The 15,208-nt window shown below is 40.9% G+C and overlaps 1 protein-coding gene across 3 annotated transcripts in view; it reads right to left on the bottom strand.

The window, feature by feature from the left end:
- LOC309695754 (tumor necrosis factor alpha-induced protein 2-like) overlaps positions 1–15,208 on the bottom strand; it is a 30,268-nt gene that overhangs the window by 10,166 nt on the left and 4,894 nt on the right. The window contains exons 4-11 of one of the 3 annotated variants that reach the window (XM_082516619.1): positions 14,700–14,813; positions 13,029–13,139; positions 11,075–11,179; positions 10,360–10,470; positions 4,739–4,852; positions 4,019–4,129; positions 1,617–1,730; positions 897–1,007 (exon numbers count right to left, since the gene is read on the bottom strand). In XM_082516619.1, the coding sequence (XP_082372745.1) occupies positions 897–1,007; positions 1,617–1,730; positions 4,019–4,129; positions 4,739–4,852; positions 10,360–10,470; positions 11,075–11,179; positions 13,029–13,139; positions 14,700–14,813 (891 nt within the window). Of the gene's footprint in view, positions 1–896; positions 1,008–1,616; positions 1,731–4,018; positions 4,130–4,738; positions 4,853–10,359; positions 10,471–11,074; positions 11,180–11,326; positions 11,427–13,028; positions 13,140–14,699; positions 14,814–15,208 lie in introns of those variants that run through there. The other 2 variants (XM_082516621.1, XM_082516620.1) reach the window with 2 other exon arrangements.

Here is a 15,208-nt window from a genome sequence, read left to right as displayed (position 1 = left end):
GAAGTTACAACAACCGTAATTAAGAAAAAAGGGTTAAAGGTGTGCAATATGTGGTCGGGTCTGCCATGCATCTGTTACATTACATCATCGCAATTTCAGTAAAGCTGAGGTTCTAGTACTTGGCCCAGCCAGTTTCTCTAAGGAGATAAGTCAGTACATCGGCCCCTTCTAAAACTAAAAACCTTGGTATAATTTTTGACCAACACCTGAATTTTGAAATTCACGTCTCAAAGCTCACCCAAACTTGTTTCCTTGACCTCAGGAATATTGCAAAATTCCATTACTAACAGATAATCCTCTGCATGGACAGGCCACTGCTTATACAGCAGAGCTTCTGAAACCTGATCACTGCACGTGACCTTTCTGATCCCCTAACCAGGGCCTTCTTACTGTCCCTCGCTCGATTAAAAAACCAGAGGTGATTTTGAGGTTGTTGCACCCAAACTGTGGAACAGCCTTCCTCCCTCAATCAGGTCTGCTAACTCTGTTATTTGATTTAAAAGGTTCATTTCTGAGCCTGGAGCAGCTCTTGACAAAACAACCTGGCTAGCATGTACAGAGACCTGACCACAACATCTTTGGAATGAATAAACACAATCAGGCCTTGTCACTCAAAATCAACTGTGGTCTTCAAAAATGCACTCGTACCTGCAGTTTGCACCCAGACGTAACAATCTGATGGAAAGCCTTGAACCAGAGGTGGAGGCTTTTCCAGCAGCAGATTAGTGCCCATGGTTTAGCATGAGAAACTTAATGTCCACATACTTTGTTCATACATTTTCAAACTTTAGGCAACAAAGACTATGTTAAGGTAAATATTAAAAAATGTTAGTAGAAGTTTAATAATTAAATATTGCCAGTATATAGGATCATTGATCTAGTATTAAAGTTAATACCTGTCTTTGATGGTGTCGGTGGTTTGGATTTGAGAGAAGAAACATCTGACTCTTCATCCTCTTTTTTCTCTTCATTCTCCAGACAGGTGGCTGAAGAGCCGTCGCCAAGACCTGACAGAGAGTAAAGCAGAGCACTGCTGGTAACAGCACAATTTTCTTATAACAGGTTGATTTGGCAAAGATTTGATGCCAGATGGCCTTCCTGATGCAACTCTCTCCAGTTATCTAGGGCTGGGACCTGCAGTACACTGGCTTGTGTTCACACATTGTGTGATGAACTTCTCAGAAACTGTTTGCTTGATGCTCATTTGTGTCTGTAGCACTAACTAGATCCTGAAGTACCACAACTATTACTCATGAACATCTGCACCAAAAATGCTGTTTTGGATTGTTTGGGGTCACTTTACCCACTAAGTGTGATTTGTATGCAATAAAGATTGGCGATGGATACTCTAATAAGATTGTCTTTTATATGTTATTGTTCTGCCCAATGAGGTTGAAATTTGGCTTCGGCTTGATGTTTAAAGGTGCACAGTAACAGGAAATAAAAACGCACATCAAATGCATTGCACCTAGCAAGTCTGTTTTGAAAATGTAAGGAGTAGAAAGGAGATATATTTACACTAAATGCATTAAAAAGTAAAAACAAAAAGTTAAAAGGAATACTTAAAGCACTGCAAATTAAAAATAAATACACTAAAATGTATTTGTACTTCCCACCTTTTTCTTCCTTCAAGTCTTCAGAGGGGAGTGTATCCACTTCCTGTTTCCGTCTCCAACGAATGGATTCTCTCAGTCTATTAAATGTATTATCAAACCTCGGCATGCTGGGATCTAAAAAAGCAAAGCACACAGTTTAATGTAGTTTTAATGACAGACTGCAGACACGATTTCTGATCTTTTGTTTTCTCCACTTTGCACAGACAAGCATCAGCAGTGCTGTTTTGTTGTCCACTATAATGACCACTGCAGAGAACATTTTAGTTTGTTCTTTTATGACTGTATAATCTTAATGGGCCATCTACTTCATTGTTTTAATGGACTTCCCTACCACTGCTATGCTGATGACAAACAGTTTTACTTTTACATCAGACCCAACAACGTTAACAATCAATGATTCTCTGTCATTACTACTTGGATGTATTCAAATTTACTTGTGGCAGGGCGTGGTCTGTGGCGCCGCTGCAGGGAGGCTGACACGCTGGAGCTGCATCAGCAATTACGCCTCACCTGCTTAAGAGGGATGAACTCAGTCCTGATGTGGTGGTTGTTGGTGTGTGTGGCTGGCAGCTGAAAAGCTGCAGCCGTGTGTGAAGTTACAACAACCGTAATTAAGAAAAAAGTGTTAAAGGTGTGCAATATGTGGTCGGGTCTGCCATGCATCTGTTACATTACTTCATCGCAATTTCAGTAAAGCTGAGGTTCTAGTACTTGGCCCAGCCAGTTTCTCTAAGGAGATAAGTCAGTACATCGGCCCCTTCTAAAACTAAAAACCTTGGTATAATTTTTGACCAACACCTGAATTTTGAAATTCACGTCTCAAAGCTCACCCAAACTTGTTTCCTTGACCTCAGAAATATTGCAAAATTCCATTACTAACAGATAATCCTCTGCATGGACAGGCCACTGCTTATACAGAGCTTCTGAAACCTGATCACTGCAGCCGACCTTTCCGACCCCCTAACCAGGGCCTTCTTACTGTCCCTCGCTCGATTATAAAACCAGAGGTGATCGTGCTTTTGAGGTTGTTGCACCCAAACTGTGGAACAGCCTTCCTCCCTCAATCAGGTTATTTGATTTAAAAGGCTCATTTCTGAGCCTGGAGCAGCTCTTGACAAAACAACCTGGCTAGCATGTACAGAGGCCTGACCACAACATCTTTGGAATGAATAGAAGCAATCAGGCCTTGTCACTCAAAATCAACTGTGTGTCATGGTCCTGGGCCATGTTGGCCCAGTATTCTTAGTTTCTTGTATTTCTGTATTTCATTTCTTATTTAGGCCATGTTTCCTGAGTTGTCCTGTTATGTTGTTCCCTAAGTGTTTTCCCTTCGTGACTCTTACCCCCTGTGTGCCCCTCTGTGTATTTTTGAGCCCTCGTCTCTCTTTGTGTTTATTCCATGTTTCCCCTGACCCAGCGTTTCTAGTTCCTTGTGATGTTTGTAATATGGTACTTGTGTGATTTATTCTATGGCTTCTAGTTTTGTTCCCTTGCCCTTCATGTCTCTCTGTGTCCCCTCTGTTCTGTGTAATTGTGTGTCTTTGCATGTTTGAGTTTCTTGTTTTCTGTCCCTCTGCATTGTGCATTATGTTCTCATGGTTGGTCTTTTGTTACTCCCTCTAGTCTAGTTTCTTGTGTTCCAAGTTGAGTATTTCCCTCCGCGTATTTTGGTTCTTAGAGTCCTCTGCCTTATGGTTTATGTCTCTGTGTTCCTTAGTTGCTTTCTCCACTGTGTCAAGTTTGCGTCTCTGTATGATACTTCCTGTTTTACTTTGGTGGTCCATGTCTTATGTGAATGTGTCCTGCTCTGCTTGTCTCGTCCAGCCTGATTACTTCCAGCTGTGCTCTCCTTCTGTGTCTCATTCCCTCGTTATCCCTCTGTGTATTTAAGCCCTGTGTTTCTCTGAGTCGGTGTCGTGTCGTCCCTCATGCTGTGTGTGATTCTCCCCGTGTCTTCTGGTATGTGTTACAATTAGCTCTTCCCAGTTTAGTTTTACATTGCTTTGGTATCACTGTTATCGTTTGTCACCTGTCAGCAATAAAGCTGCATTTTGAGTTCAGTCCTGTTTTCCCGTGAGTTGGCGTTTGGGTCCTATTTTCCTGCCTGCCACACACCGTTACATGACACTGTGGTCTTCAAAAATGCACTCGTACCTGCAGTTTGCACACAGATGCAACAATCTGATGGAAAGCCTTGAACCAGAGGTGGAGGCTTTTCCAGCAGCAGATTAGTGCCCATGGTTTAGCATGAGAAACTTAATGTCCACATACTTTATTCATACATTTTCAAAATTTAGTCAATATCGACTATGTTAAGGTAAATATTAAAAAATGTTAGTAGAAGTTTAATAATTAAATATTGCCAGTTTATAGGATCATTGATCTAGTATTAAAGTTAATACCTGTCTTTGATGGTGTCGCTGGTTTGGATTTGAGAGAAGAAACATCTGACTCTTCTTCCTCTTTTTTCTCTTCATTCTCCAGACAGGTGGCTGAAGAGCCGTCGCCAAGACCTGACAGAGAGTAAAGCAGAGCACTGCTGGTAACAGCACAATTTTCTTATAACAGGTTGATTTGGCAAAGATTTGATGCCAGATGACCTTCCTGATGCAACTCTCTCCAGTTTTCTAGGGCTGGGACCTGCAGTACACTGGCTTGTGTTCACACATTGTGTGATGAACTTCTCAGAAACTGTTTGCTTGATGCTCATTTGTGTCTGTAGCACTAACTAGATCCTGAAGTACCACAACTATTACTCATGAACATCTGCACCAAAAATGCTGTTTTGGATTGTTTGGGGTCACTTTACCCACTAAGTGTGATTTGTATGCAATAAAGATTGGCGATGGACACTCTAATAAGATTGTCTTTTATATGTTATTGTTCTGCCCAATGAGGTTGAAATTTGGCATCGGCTTGATGTTTAAAGGTGCACAGTAACAGGAAATAAAAACGCACATCAAATGCATTGCACCTAGCAAGTCTGTTTTGAAAATGTAAGGAGTAGAAAGGAGATATATTTACACTAAATGCATTAAAAAGTAAAAACAAAAAGTTTAAGGGAATACTTAAAGCACTGCAAATTAAAAATAAATACACTAAAATGTATTTGTACTTCCCACCTTTTTCTTCCTTCAAGTCTTCAGAGGGGAGTGTATCCACTTCCTTTTTCCGTCTCCAACGAATGGATTCTCTCAGTCTATTAAATGTATTATCAAACCTCGGCATGCTGGGATCTAAAAAAGCAAAGCACACAGTTTAATGTAGTTTTAATGACAGACTGCAGACACGATTTCTGATCTTTTGTTTTCTCCACTTTGCACAGACAAGCATCAGCAGTGCTTTTTGTTTTGAACTCAGTTCCCAAAAAATTGTTGTTTTCTTGTCCACTATAATGACCACTGCAGAGAACATTTTAATAAACATTTAATGTTATGGATAGGCGTAGCTTTGGGTCACGTGGTGTCTGTAATAGTGATTGCTATATCACCTGTTCACGGCCCGAGGGAAATTTTGTGAATGAGTGGGTGATGGGGGAAGTCGACTTTTGCTGACCGCTCAAGCTTGGAATGTTTTTGATCACTGTTTTTCTACGGATTTTAAGGATTTGATAACAAATAAAGGAGTTTTAACTTGGAACTTTGACTAACGTTTTAAACAGCGGGCGCGTCAACATTATTCCCCTATTCAGCTGCTCGGCGACTCAAAGGCTTGAAAGTCGCCAACATTTGTCAGCAAAAAGTGCGACGGCAATGGACCGTCCAGCAATCAGCGCTGAATAAACGAAGATGCGAGCCCACACACCGCCGCCACTACACCCGTAAAAGCGGCTAGACCGACAGATAAGGAGAAGACGACGGTGGTATGTAAACTGTGTTTTTGTGCTGCGTATTGTTTGTTTGAACGCAGTTTGGATTCTGACCATACGAAGATGTTTTTGTGACACGCCCACCGCTACGTTTGCTGTTGGATTTGGTGTGTGTGAGTTGTGGCTCTGCAGGCGTTCAACTGAGTTTGAAGGAATTGCTGTTGCCTTTGTTTTGGATTTTGGCATGCTGCTTATGTTGAATGCTTAAAATGAGTGGATCACAGGCTGCATCTGTTGTTGGAAAAACTGAAAAGGATAAAAGAATAACTTCCCTCACTGAGAAAGCTCTTGCAAACAAAATTGAAACCATCCAAACAGATCGGAAAAGGCATGTAAACAAAATGAAAAGTGTTATTATGTCTCTTAAAGAGCTAATGAAAGATGATAAAAATCATTCACAAGTCAAAAAACAGTTTGATGAGTTAACACACCTGTTTAAGGATGCCAGTGCATTGCATGAATCTTTACTTTCTCTAATCTCATTTGATGAGAAAGATAAACAAAATACATGGTTCTCAAGCATCTCTAAATACAATAAAGGGTTTATGGAGGATGTTAACATATGGCTTTCTGAAACTGATAAACATTCAGGGAGGCCATCATCTGACAAGGCACAGTCACAGGAAACTTCCCTGGGAGGAGAAGTGGAGGTGCGAGAACACACTGGAAAAGAACCTCAATCATCTCTTAATCCTCAGAACGATGTTAATGATGACGTGTTGCCATCCGACAGTGTGTCAAATCAAGGCAGTAGGTCAAGCTCAAGAGTATCATCTACTTCATCTGCATGTCTCAGGGCAGAAGCTGAAATGGCCGCCTTGCTCGCACGTCAACATATGCTGAAAGAAAAACACTCTCTTGAAGAACAAGAGGAACAATTGAGGAGAAAGAAAGAACAACTTCAGCTTGAAGCAGATATAGCTGCAACTGTTGCAAAGGTGAACGTGCTGAGAACTGGATCCGCTATGCGGAGCGTCGCTTCACGGAAATCTAATGGAATGGAATCATATTTTAAAACAAAGGGAAACAGCCTTGAAATTCTTAATGCGGATGCAGAGACTTTTGTTCCTCAGACGCTTACAAAAGGAAATGCAATCACTGGGAATGCAGAGCTTCAAGTAAAAACCGTGCAACAGAATATCAAAAGGGAAAGGCCTGCACCAGCTTTTATGGGGCCTTCTGATGCTTTTGGATCAATTCCACCTTTGCCTAAGCTACAAGCTGCTCTTCCAGTAGCCAATGAAAATCTGTTGTCCATTATGGAAAAACAAAATGAATTAACTTGTATGTTGGTCCATCAGCAAAGTCTTTCTTCACTGCCCAAAAGGGAGATTCAAACCTTTGATGGTGACCCTTTACATTTTCAGGCCTTTATGCGCTCGTTTGAACAGGTCATAGAAGCAAAGACTGGCGATGCTGGTGACTGCCTGCATTATCTTGCACAGTACACCAAGGGGCAGCCCAATGAACTTGTTAAAAGCTGCCAACATATGTCTGGAAGTGCTGGATATGTAAAGGCAAAGACTCTGCTGTATGAGCACTTTGGGAATGGACATGTGATTGCATCTGCCTATTTGAACAAAGTTCACTCATGGCCACTGATTAGATCGGAAGATGGAAAAGCTCTTCAGGCATATTGTTTGTTCTTACGTGGATGCTGCAATGCAATGGAAGAGATTAATGATCTCTCTGAATTAAATACACCTGCCAATATGCTTGCTGTGATTAGAAGACTGCCATATAAGTTAAAAGACAAATGGCGAACAGTAGCATATGACATTCAGGAGAGGCAACATCGCAGAGCCGCATTCATTGACATTGTTTCCTTCCTTGAGCGTCAAGTTAAAATTGTAACAGATCCCATCTTTGGAAATCTATGTGACGTTCCAGCAACACATCTAGCAGCCAAGGGCAGCAATGGAGGGAAATGTTCTCCACATCTAAAAGCTAAAGGAAGTAGCTTCGCCACAACAGTCTCTGACGTCGAGAGACAGAATCAGATAGAGGCTCAAGATCGTCACAGCACTGTGAAGGCTTGTTTTTTCTGCAAAGGCGGACACACACTGGAGTCATGTGCTCTGCTTGATAAGAAACCTCATGATGAGAAGATTTCTTTTCTTAAAAAGAACCGCATTTGTTTTGGCTGTTTGTGTACTGGGCACATAAGCAAAGAATGCAGAAAACGCCTTTCATGTAAAATCTGTGGCCTCCGACATGCAAGTATACTCCATATCCACCACAAAGAGAAGAATGAAGTCAAACCTAATAATGAGGCAGATAACATTCCTGTTACGATCCAGACTAGTGGTCTTACTGGGGCTGGTGAACAGGACTGTAAGCTTGCCATTGTGCCAGTTAAAGTAAAATCAAAGAGAGGTCAAAGAATAGTGGAAACGTATGCCTTTCTGGACCATGGGAGTTCAGCATCCTTTTGTACAGTGGGTCTTATGGACAAGCTGAATATTGCTGGGAGGAGGACAAAGATTCTCCTGCGCACCATGGGACAGGAGAAAGTGGTGGACAGTTTCATTGTACCTGAACTTGAAGTTGCTGGATTGGACAGTGACATGTACTGTGATATGCCTAACCTCTTCACTCAGCATAAAATGCCTGTAGATACTGGTAACATCCCAAATCAACAGGACCTGGATGACTGGCCACATTTGAAGCATGTTCATTTGCCAGAAATTAAGGCCAATGTTGAGCTTTTGATTGGCATGAATATGCCCAGAGCTCTAGAACCTTTGGAGGTCATCCGGAGTGTAGGTGATGGACCCTTTGCCATTAGGACTGTGCTCGGCTGGACTGTGAATGGGCCACTTAATCGAGAATGCTGTGGAAGGCCAGGATGTTTGGCAACAGTTACCGCCAACAGAGTTTCTGCTGTCATACTGGACAAGCTATGGAAACAGCAGTTCAAGATGGATTTTCCTGAGAGCAGCAATGATGAACAGATGGGGCTGTCAAAGGAAGACTTGAAGTTCCTGGAATTGGCCAGCAAGACGGTGACTTTGGGGGATTGGCACTACAGCATTGCCCTGCCACTAAAAGACCGAGACATAAGAATGCCTGACAACCGTGCAATTGAGCAACGAGCCTTAGGTTTGAAGAAAAGGTTCATCAGAGATAAAGACTTTCACAAAGACTACACTGCCTTCATGACAGATCTTATATCTAGAGGATATGCAAAGAGAGTCCCAGTCACAGAATTAGAGCGCCAGAAATGGGGAAGGATTAAACGCAACTTCGTTCCCGGAGATGTGGTCCTTATAGTGGATGATTCTGCACCTCGTGGTTCCTGGATCATTGGGAGAGTCACCGGAGCTGCACCAGATGAAAAGGGGCTTGTGCGTCAGGTCTGGATTAAGACCCCAACCAGCCATGTGTGCAGACCCATCACAAAGATATGCCTTCTTCAGGAGACTTCTGACCCATGATTATGACATTTTGACACAGTGTGACATAACTAACTTTGAATTGACTTTAATGTTATGAGATGTACATTACAGACTGACTATATTTAGGCTAAGTGCTGGTAACCTCTGGCCTATGACTGACTGACTGACTGACTGACCATGTGCAGACAGAAGAGAAGACATGAGAAAATAACTTTGGTGGACTTTTTGAGTATGTTATGTTGTCTCACTGGGTGTCTGTGATATGATGAAGTGTGTGTTGTGAGTTGTGGTGTTGGATGTGTAATTATTACTGTAAAAATGTAATAATTAGGGGCCGGAATGTTATGGATAGGCGTAGCTTTGGGTCACGTGGTGTCTGTAATAGTGATTGCTATATCACCTGTTCACGGCCCGAGGGAAATTTTGTGAATGAGTGGGTGATGGGGGAAGTCGACTTTTGCTGACCGCTCAAGCTTGGAATGTTTTTGATCACTGTTTTTCTACGGATTTTAAGGATTTGATAACAAATAAAGGAGTTTTAACTTGGAACTTTGACTAACGTTTTAAACAGCGGGCGCGTCAACATTATTCCCCTATTCAGCTGCTCGGCGACTCAAAGGCTTGAAAGTCGCCAACATTTAACAAAAAATGTTTTGCAGATTTTAGCTATTTTGGTTTGTTCTTTTATGACTGTATAATCTTAATGGGCCATCTACTTCATTGTTTTAATAGACTTTCCTACCACTGCTATGCTGATGACAAACAGTTTTACTTTTATGTCAGACCAAACAACATTAACGATCAATGATTCTCTGTCATTACTACTTGGATGTATTCAAATTTACTTTATTGTAATTTCAGTAAAACTGAGGTTGTAGTATTTGGCCCAGGCAGTTTCTCTAAGGAGATAAGCCAGTACATTGGCCCCTTCACTAATAACTTCTAAAACTAAAATCTAATTTTAAAACCAGAGGTGATTGTGCTTTTGTCGTTGTTGCACCCAAACTGTGGAACAGCCTTCCTCACTCAATCAGTTTGCTGGCTCTGTTATTTGATTTAAAAGGCTCATTTCTGAGCCTGGAGCAGCTCTTGACAAAACAACCTGGCTAGCATGTACAGAGACCTGACCACAACATCTTTGGAATGAATAGAAGCAATCAGGTCTTGTCACTCAACACCAGCTCCGGACCTCAATAATGAACTTGTACCTGGATGGCAACAAATGCAGTTTGTAGCCAGACGTAACAATCTGATGGAAAGCCTTGAACCAGAGGTGGAGGCTTTTCCAGCAGCAGGTTAGTGCCCATGGTTTGATTTGGCATTGCAATGTTAATGTTCACATAATTTGTTCATAAGTTTTCAAACTCTAGTCAACAAAGACTATGTTAAGGTAAATATTAAAGAAAATGTTAGTAGAAGTTTAATATTTAAATATTGCCAGTATATAGGATCATTGATCTAGTATTAAAGTTAATACCTGTCTTTGATGGTGTCGCTGGTTTGGATTTGAGAGAAGAAACATCTGACTCTTCTTCCTCTTTTTTCTCTTCATTCTCCAGACAGGTGGCTGAAGAGCCATCGCCAAGACCTGACAGAGAGTAAAGCAGAGCACTGCTGGTAACAGCACAATTTTCTCATAACAGGTTGATTTGGCAAAGATTTGATGCCAGATGACCTTCCTGATGCAACTCTCTCCAGTTATCTAGGGCTGGGACCTGCAGTACACTGGCTTGTGTACACACATTGTGTGATGAACTTCTCAGAAACTGTTTGCTTGATGCTCATTTGTGTCTGTAGCACTAACTAGATCCTGAAGTACCACAACTATTACTCATGAACATCTGCACCAAAAATGCTGTTTTGGATTGTTTGGGGTCACTTTACCCACTAAGTGTGATTTGTATGCAATAAAGATTGGCGATGGACACTCTAATAAGATTGTCTTTCATATGTTATTGTTCTGCCCAATGAGGTTGCATCAGTTTGATGTTTAAAGGTGCACAGTGACAGGAAATAAAACACACATGCTAAAAAAAAACCCCTCAAATAATTACATCTAGCAAGTCTGATTTGAAAACATAAGGAGTAGAACAGAGATATATTTGCATTAAAAAGTAAAAGTAAAAAGGAATACTTAAATAAAGCACTGAAAATTAAAAACAGGTACAGTAAAAATTATTTGTACTTCCCACCTTTTTCTTCCTTCAAGTCTTCAGAAGGGACTTCCTTTTTCCGTCTCCAAGGAAAGGACTCTCTCAGTCTATATAATGCATTATCAAACCCCGGCACACTGGGATCTAAAAAAGAAAAGCACACAGTTTAATGTAGTTTGAATAACAGACTGCAGGCCTGATTTCTGGTCCTTTGTTTTCTCCTGCCAGTGTTTGTGTTTTTGGTTTAAGTTTCACTCTTTGAATTGTGGTTTTCTGTTGTATTATATTTACTGTTCCTGGTTTCTCTTCTGGTTCCGCGCCTCATCTTGCCTCGCCTCATGTTTCTATGTCTCATTGTCTTGTCTGTGTCATCATGAACGTCTCTTGCTTCCTGTTTTATTGTGATAGTCCCTTGTCATGTGTTCAGTGTATTGAGTTTTGTTTCCCTGTGTCTCGTTATGTCAGATTCGTCCCAGCTGTGTTCCCACCAGTTCCCCATCCTCTTGTTGTCCTACTTGTGTATTTAAGCCCTGCATCTTCCTTGTTCATTGCTGGTTTGGTTGTCAATCTTCCCCTGTGTGTCATCCTCCATGTTGCCTCTGCGTTTCTTCCTCGATGTTTCATATCTCAGGCTCCTAGTTCCCAGTTTCAGGTTTTTGTTATGTTTCTTTTGTTCTTCGTGTTCTTTTGTTAGTTTCTCCATGTTCAGGTTTTGTAAGTTTATTCCTGCCATACTCTGCTTTTGTTTGCATTGAGTCTCACTGTAAATAAAAAATCACACCCAACTACTCTGTCGTCTGCATCTGCACTCGGGTCCTTCTGTCGTCACTCCATACGTCTGCCTCTGTAGCTGTGACACTCCCTTTTCCACAGGCAAGCATCAGCAATGCTTTTTGTTGTGAAGTCAGTGCCCCCCCAAAAAATGTTGTTTTTGTTGTCCACTTTAATGACCAGGGCACTGCAGCAAACCTTTTAGGGAACATTTTATAGAGATAAAATCATTTGCAAGTGTGCAGATTTTAGCCACTTTGGTTTATTCTTTCATGACTGTATAATTTTTATTATGAAAGTTGATAATGGGGGTTTTTAACAGAAGACATTGAGAGTTTTATAGTAAGGACACGGGTAACAATCCGTGCATTAATGATGTACATTTAGTTGTTATAATATGCTGGTCAGCCAGACATCAAAAAAGTGTAAGTTGAAAGTGTCCTATATAAACGAATGCAGGCATTTATTAATATAGCTCATTTCACATGTGCTTTTATTCTAAGGAAACCCATTTTTCCTTGGTACTATGCCTCGATATTTATATGTGGGTTTACTTTCTGCACTGCATGGTTAAGATAGCATTAAATCCTGGAAATATTCTACATGTGCAAAAAATTTGCCATTTTACTGAGGCAAAGTTATTCTGTTATCATACATTAAATATGCTTTTAACTTAACTGATTCTTGCCCAGGTTAAAAATGTTGTTTGAAGGCATCAGATCAGGATTCAGTTATGAACATTTTTCCTTATTTTATTTTTCAGCTTCCCAGGGAAAAGGAGGGGGCAAAACAATCACTCATAAATGTTAATGTTTCACTACTAAATACAAATAGCAGCTTTACTTGGTCAACATTCAATTTTACTTCTGGTTGAGTTTTCAGCAGCCGTTAATAGTATTAATGCTACAGACTAGACAGCTGAGTTGGCATTACTGGTACTGCTCTTAAATGGTTTTCTTCATACTTATCCAACAGATAATAGCCAGATGCAACAATCTGATGGAAAGCCTTGAACCAGAGGTGGAGGCTTTTCCAGCAGCAGATCAGTGCCCATGGTTTGATTTGGCATTGCAAAGTTAATGTTCACATACTTTTTTCACAAGTTTATAAACTTTAGTCAACACAGACTATGTTAAGGTAAATACTAAAAAATGTTAGTAGAAGTTTAATAATTAAATATTGCCAGTTTATAGGATCATTGATCTAGTATTAAAGTTAATACCTGTCTTTGATGGTGTCGCTGGTTTGGATTTGAGAGAAGAAACATCTGACTCTTCATCCTCTTTTTTCTCTTCATTCTCCAGACAGGTGGCTGAAGAGCCGTCGCCAAGACCTGACAGAGAGTAAAGCAGAGCACTGCTGGTAACAGCACAATTTTCTCATAACAGGTTGATTTGGCAAAGATTTGATGCCAGATGGCCTTCCTGATGCAACTCTCTCCAGTTATCTAGGGCTGGGACCTGCAGTACACTGGCTTGTGTTCACACATTGTGCGATGAACTTCTCAGAAACTGTTTGCTTGATGCTCATTTGTGTCTGTAGCACTAACTAGATCCTGAAGTACCACAACTATTACTCATGAACATCTGCACCAAAAATGCTGTTTTGGATTGTTTGGGGTCACTTTACCCACTAAGTGTGATTTGTATGCAATAAAGATTGGCGATGGACACTCTAATAAGATTGTCTTTTATGTGTTATTGTTCTGCCCAATCCCACATATCAAGTCTGGCCTGGATCTGGTATCAAACCGGCACTGCTGACTTCTGGCATGATAAGACATATGTCATCCAGATATGGGCCAGGCCTGGCATAGATGGCACTGTTTATGTGATGGAATGCCACATCTGGCTTGATTGTGGTTTGGTTTATGTGGCCCAGGCCCACAGAAAACAGGTCTCTCCCGGATCTGGCATCAAGCTGGCACTTCTGACTGACTGGAGTCATGGCAGGGTGTATGTCAACCAGATGTGGGCCAGGTCTGGCAATGATGGTACTATTTATGTTCCTATTTTCCTATTTTAGTTAGAAGACCCAAATGCCATGTTGCAATACTATACTGCTATGGTAACCAACGTTTCAAATGCAGGTGTGACAGGTTTGTGAGGGTACACTTTATCCAAAACCTAGTGACGGTTTACACATCTTTGACAGTGGGTGGCTGTAGCTCAGGAGGTAGAGCAGGTCACCTACTGAACGCAAGCTTAGTGGTTCGATCCCTGGCTCCTCCAGTCTGCATGTCAAGAGTGTGAATGTGTATGAATGTAAATAGGAAGCACTCAGTTTAGAGGAAGTGTTTGATAAATGTGGCATGTTGTATAGAGCACTTTAAGTAATCTGGGAGACTAGAAAAGCGCTGTATAAGAGTCAGTCCATTCACTGTCTGAACAGAGTTTTGTCATGCTTCTTTTGCACTATTATGTTCTGGCACCTGTTGTTATTACATGGCTTGATTAAGGTACACATTAGGCTGACATCCGGGGCCAGAGCTGAAACTGTTCTGGGCCAGCAGTGTGTCTGCAACTGGCCTTGTGCTGACCCATGTGTGGGCCACATCTGGCAAACCAAATCTGGGCCACCAAAGGGTCGTCATTCTTTGCGGTATGTGAGCCATGTGTAAGCACATTCTGTGGGCCAGATCTAAGCCATACCAATTTTGCTATGTGGGATGAGGTTGCAATTTGGCATCAGCTTGATGTTTAAAGGTGCACAGTGACAGGAAATAAAAATAAAAATAAATAAATAAAAAGAAATTCAAATACAAGTCTGATTTGAAAACGTAAGGAGTAGAAAGGAGATATATTTGCATTAAAAAGTAAAAGTTAAAAGGAATACTTAAATAAAGCATTGAAAATTAAAAACAGGTACAGTAAAAAGTATTTGTACTTCCCACCTTTTTCTTCCTTCAAGTCTTCAGAGGGGAGTGTATCCACTTCCTTTTTTCGTCTCCAACGAAAAGATTCTCTCAGTCTGTTTAATGTATTTTCAAACTTCGGCATACTGGGATCTAAGAAAGAAAAGCAAAAAGTTTAATATAGTTTGAATAACAAACTACAGGCCTGATTTCTGATCTTTTGTTTTCTCCACTTTCCACAGACAAGAGAACATTTTACAGAGAAAAAAAATCATTTGCAAGTGTGCAGATTTTAGCTACTTTGGTTTGTTCTTTCATGACTGCATGATCTTAAACATGAAAGCTGATAATAGCGATTTTTAAACAGATGACATTTGGAGTTTTTATAGTAAGGGTAACAATCTATGCATGAATGATCTATACCCTGGTGGAGGGGTTTGTGTATTCCAGAGATCCCAGGGGCTATGATGTTGGGGGGCTTTTGTCCCCTGGTAGGGGTGAGGCACCAGATAAAGAGCAATTCAAAAACCCATATGAGAAGACCCAGG

This window comes from Aulonocara stuartgranti, assembly GCF_965226115.1.
Source record: "Aulonocara stuartgranti genome assembly, chromosome: 19".
Taxonomy (NCBI): Eukaryota; Metazoa; Chordata; class Actinopteri; order Cichliformes; family Cichlidae; genus Aulonocara; species Aulonocara stuartgranti.
Note: the sequence above shows the minus strand (reverse complement) of the source record. Positions and strands in the feature narration are given on the sequence as shown.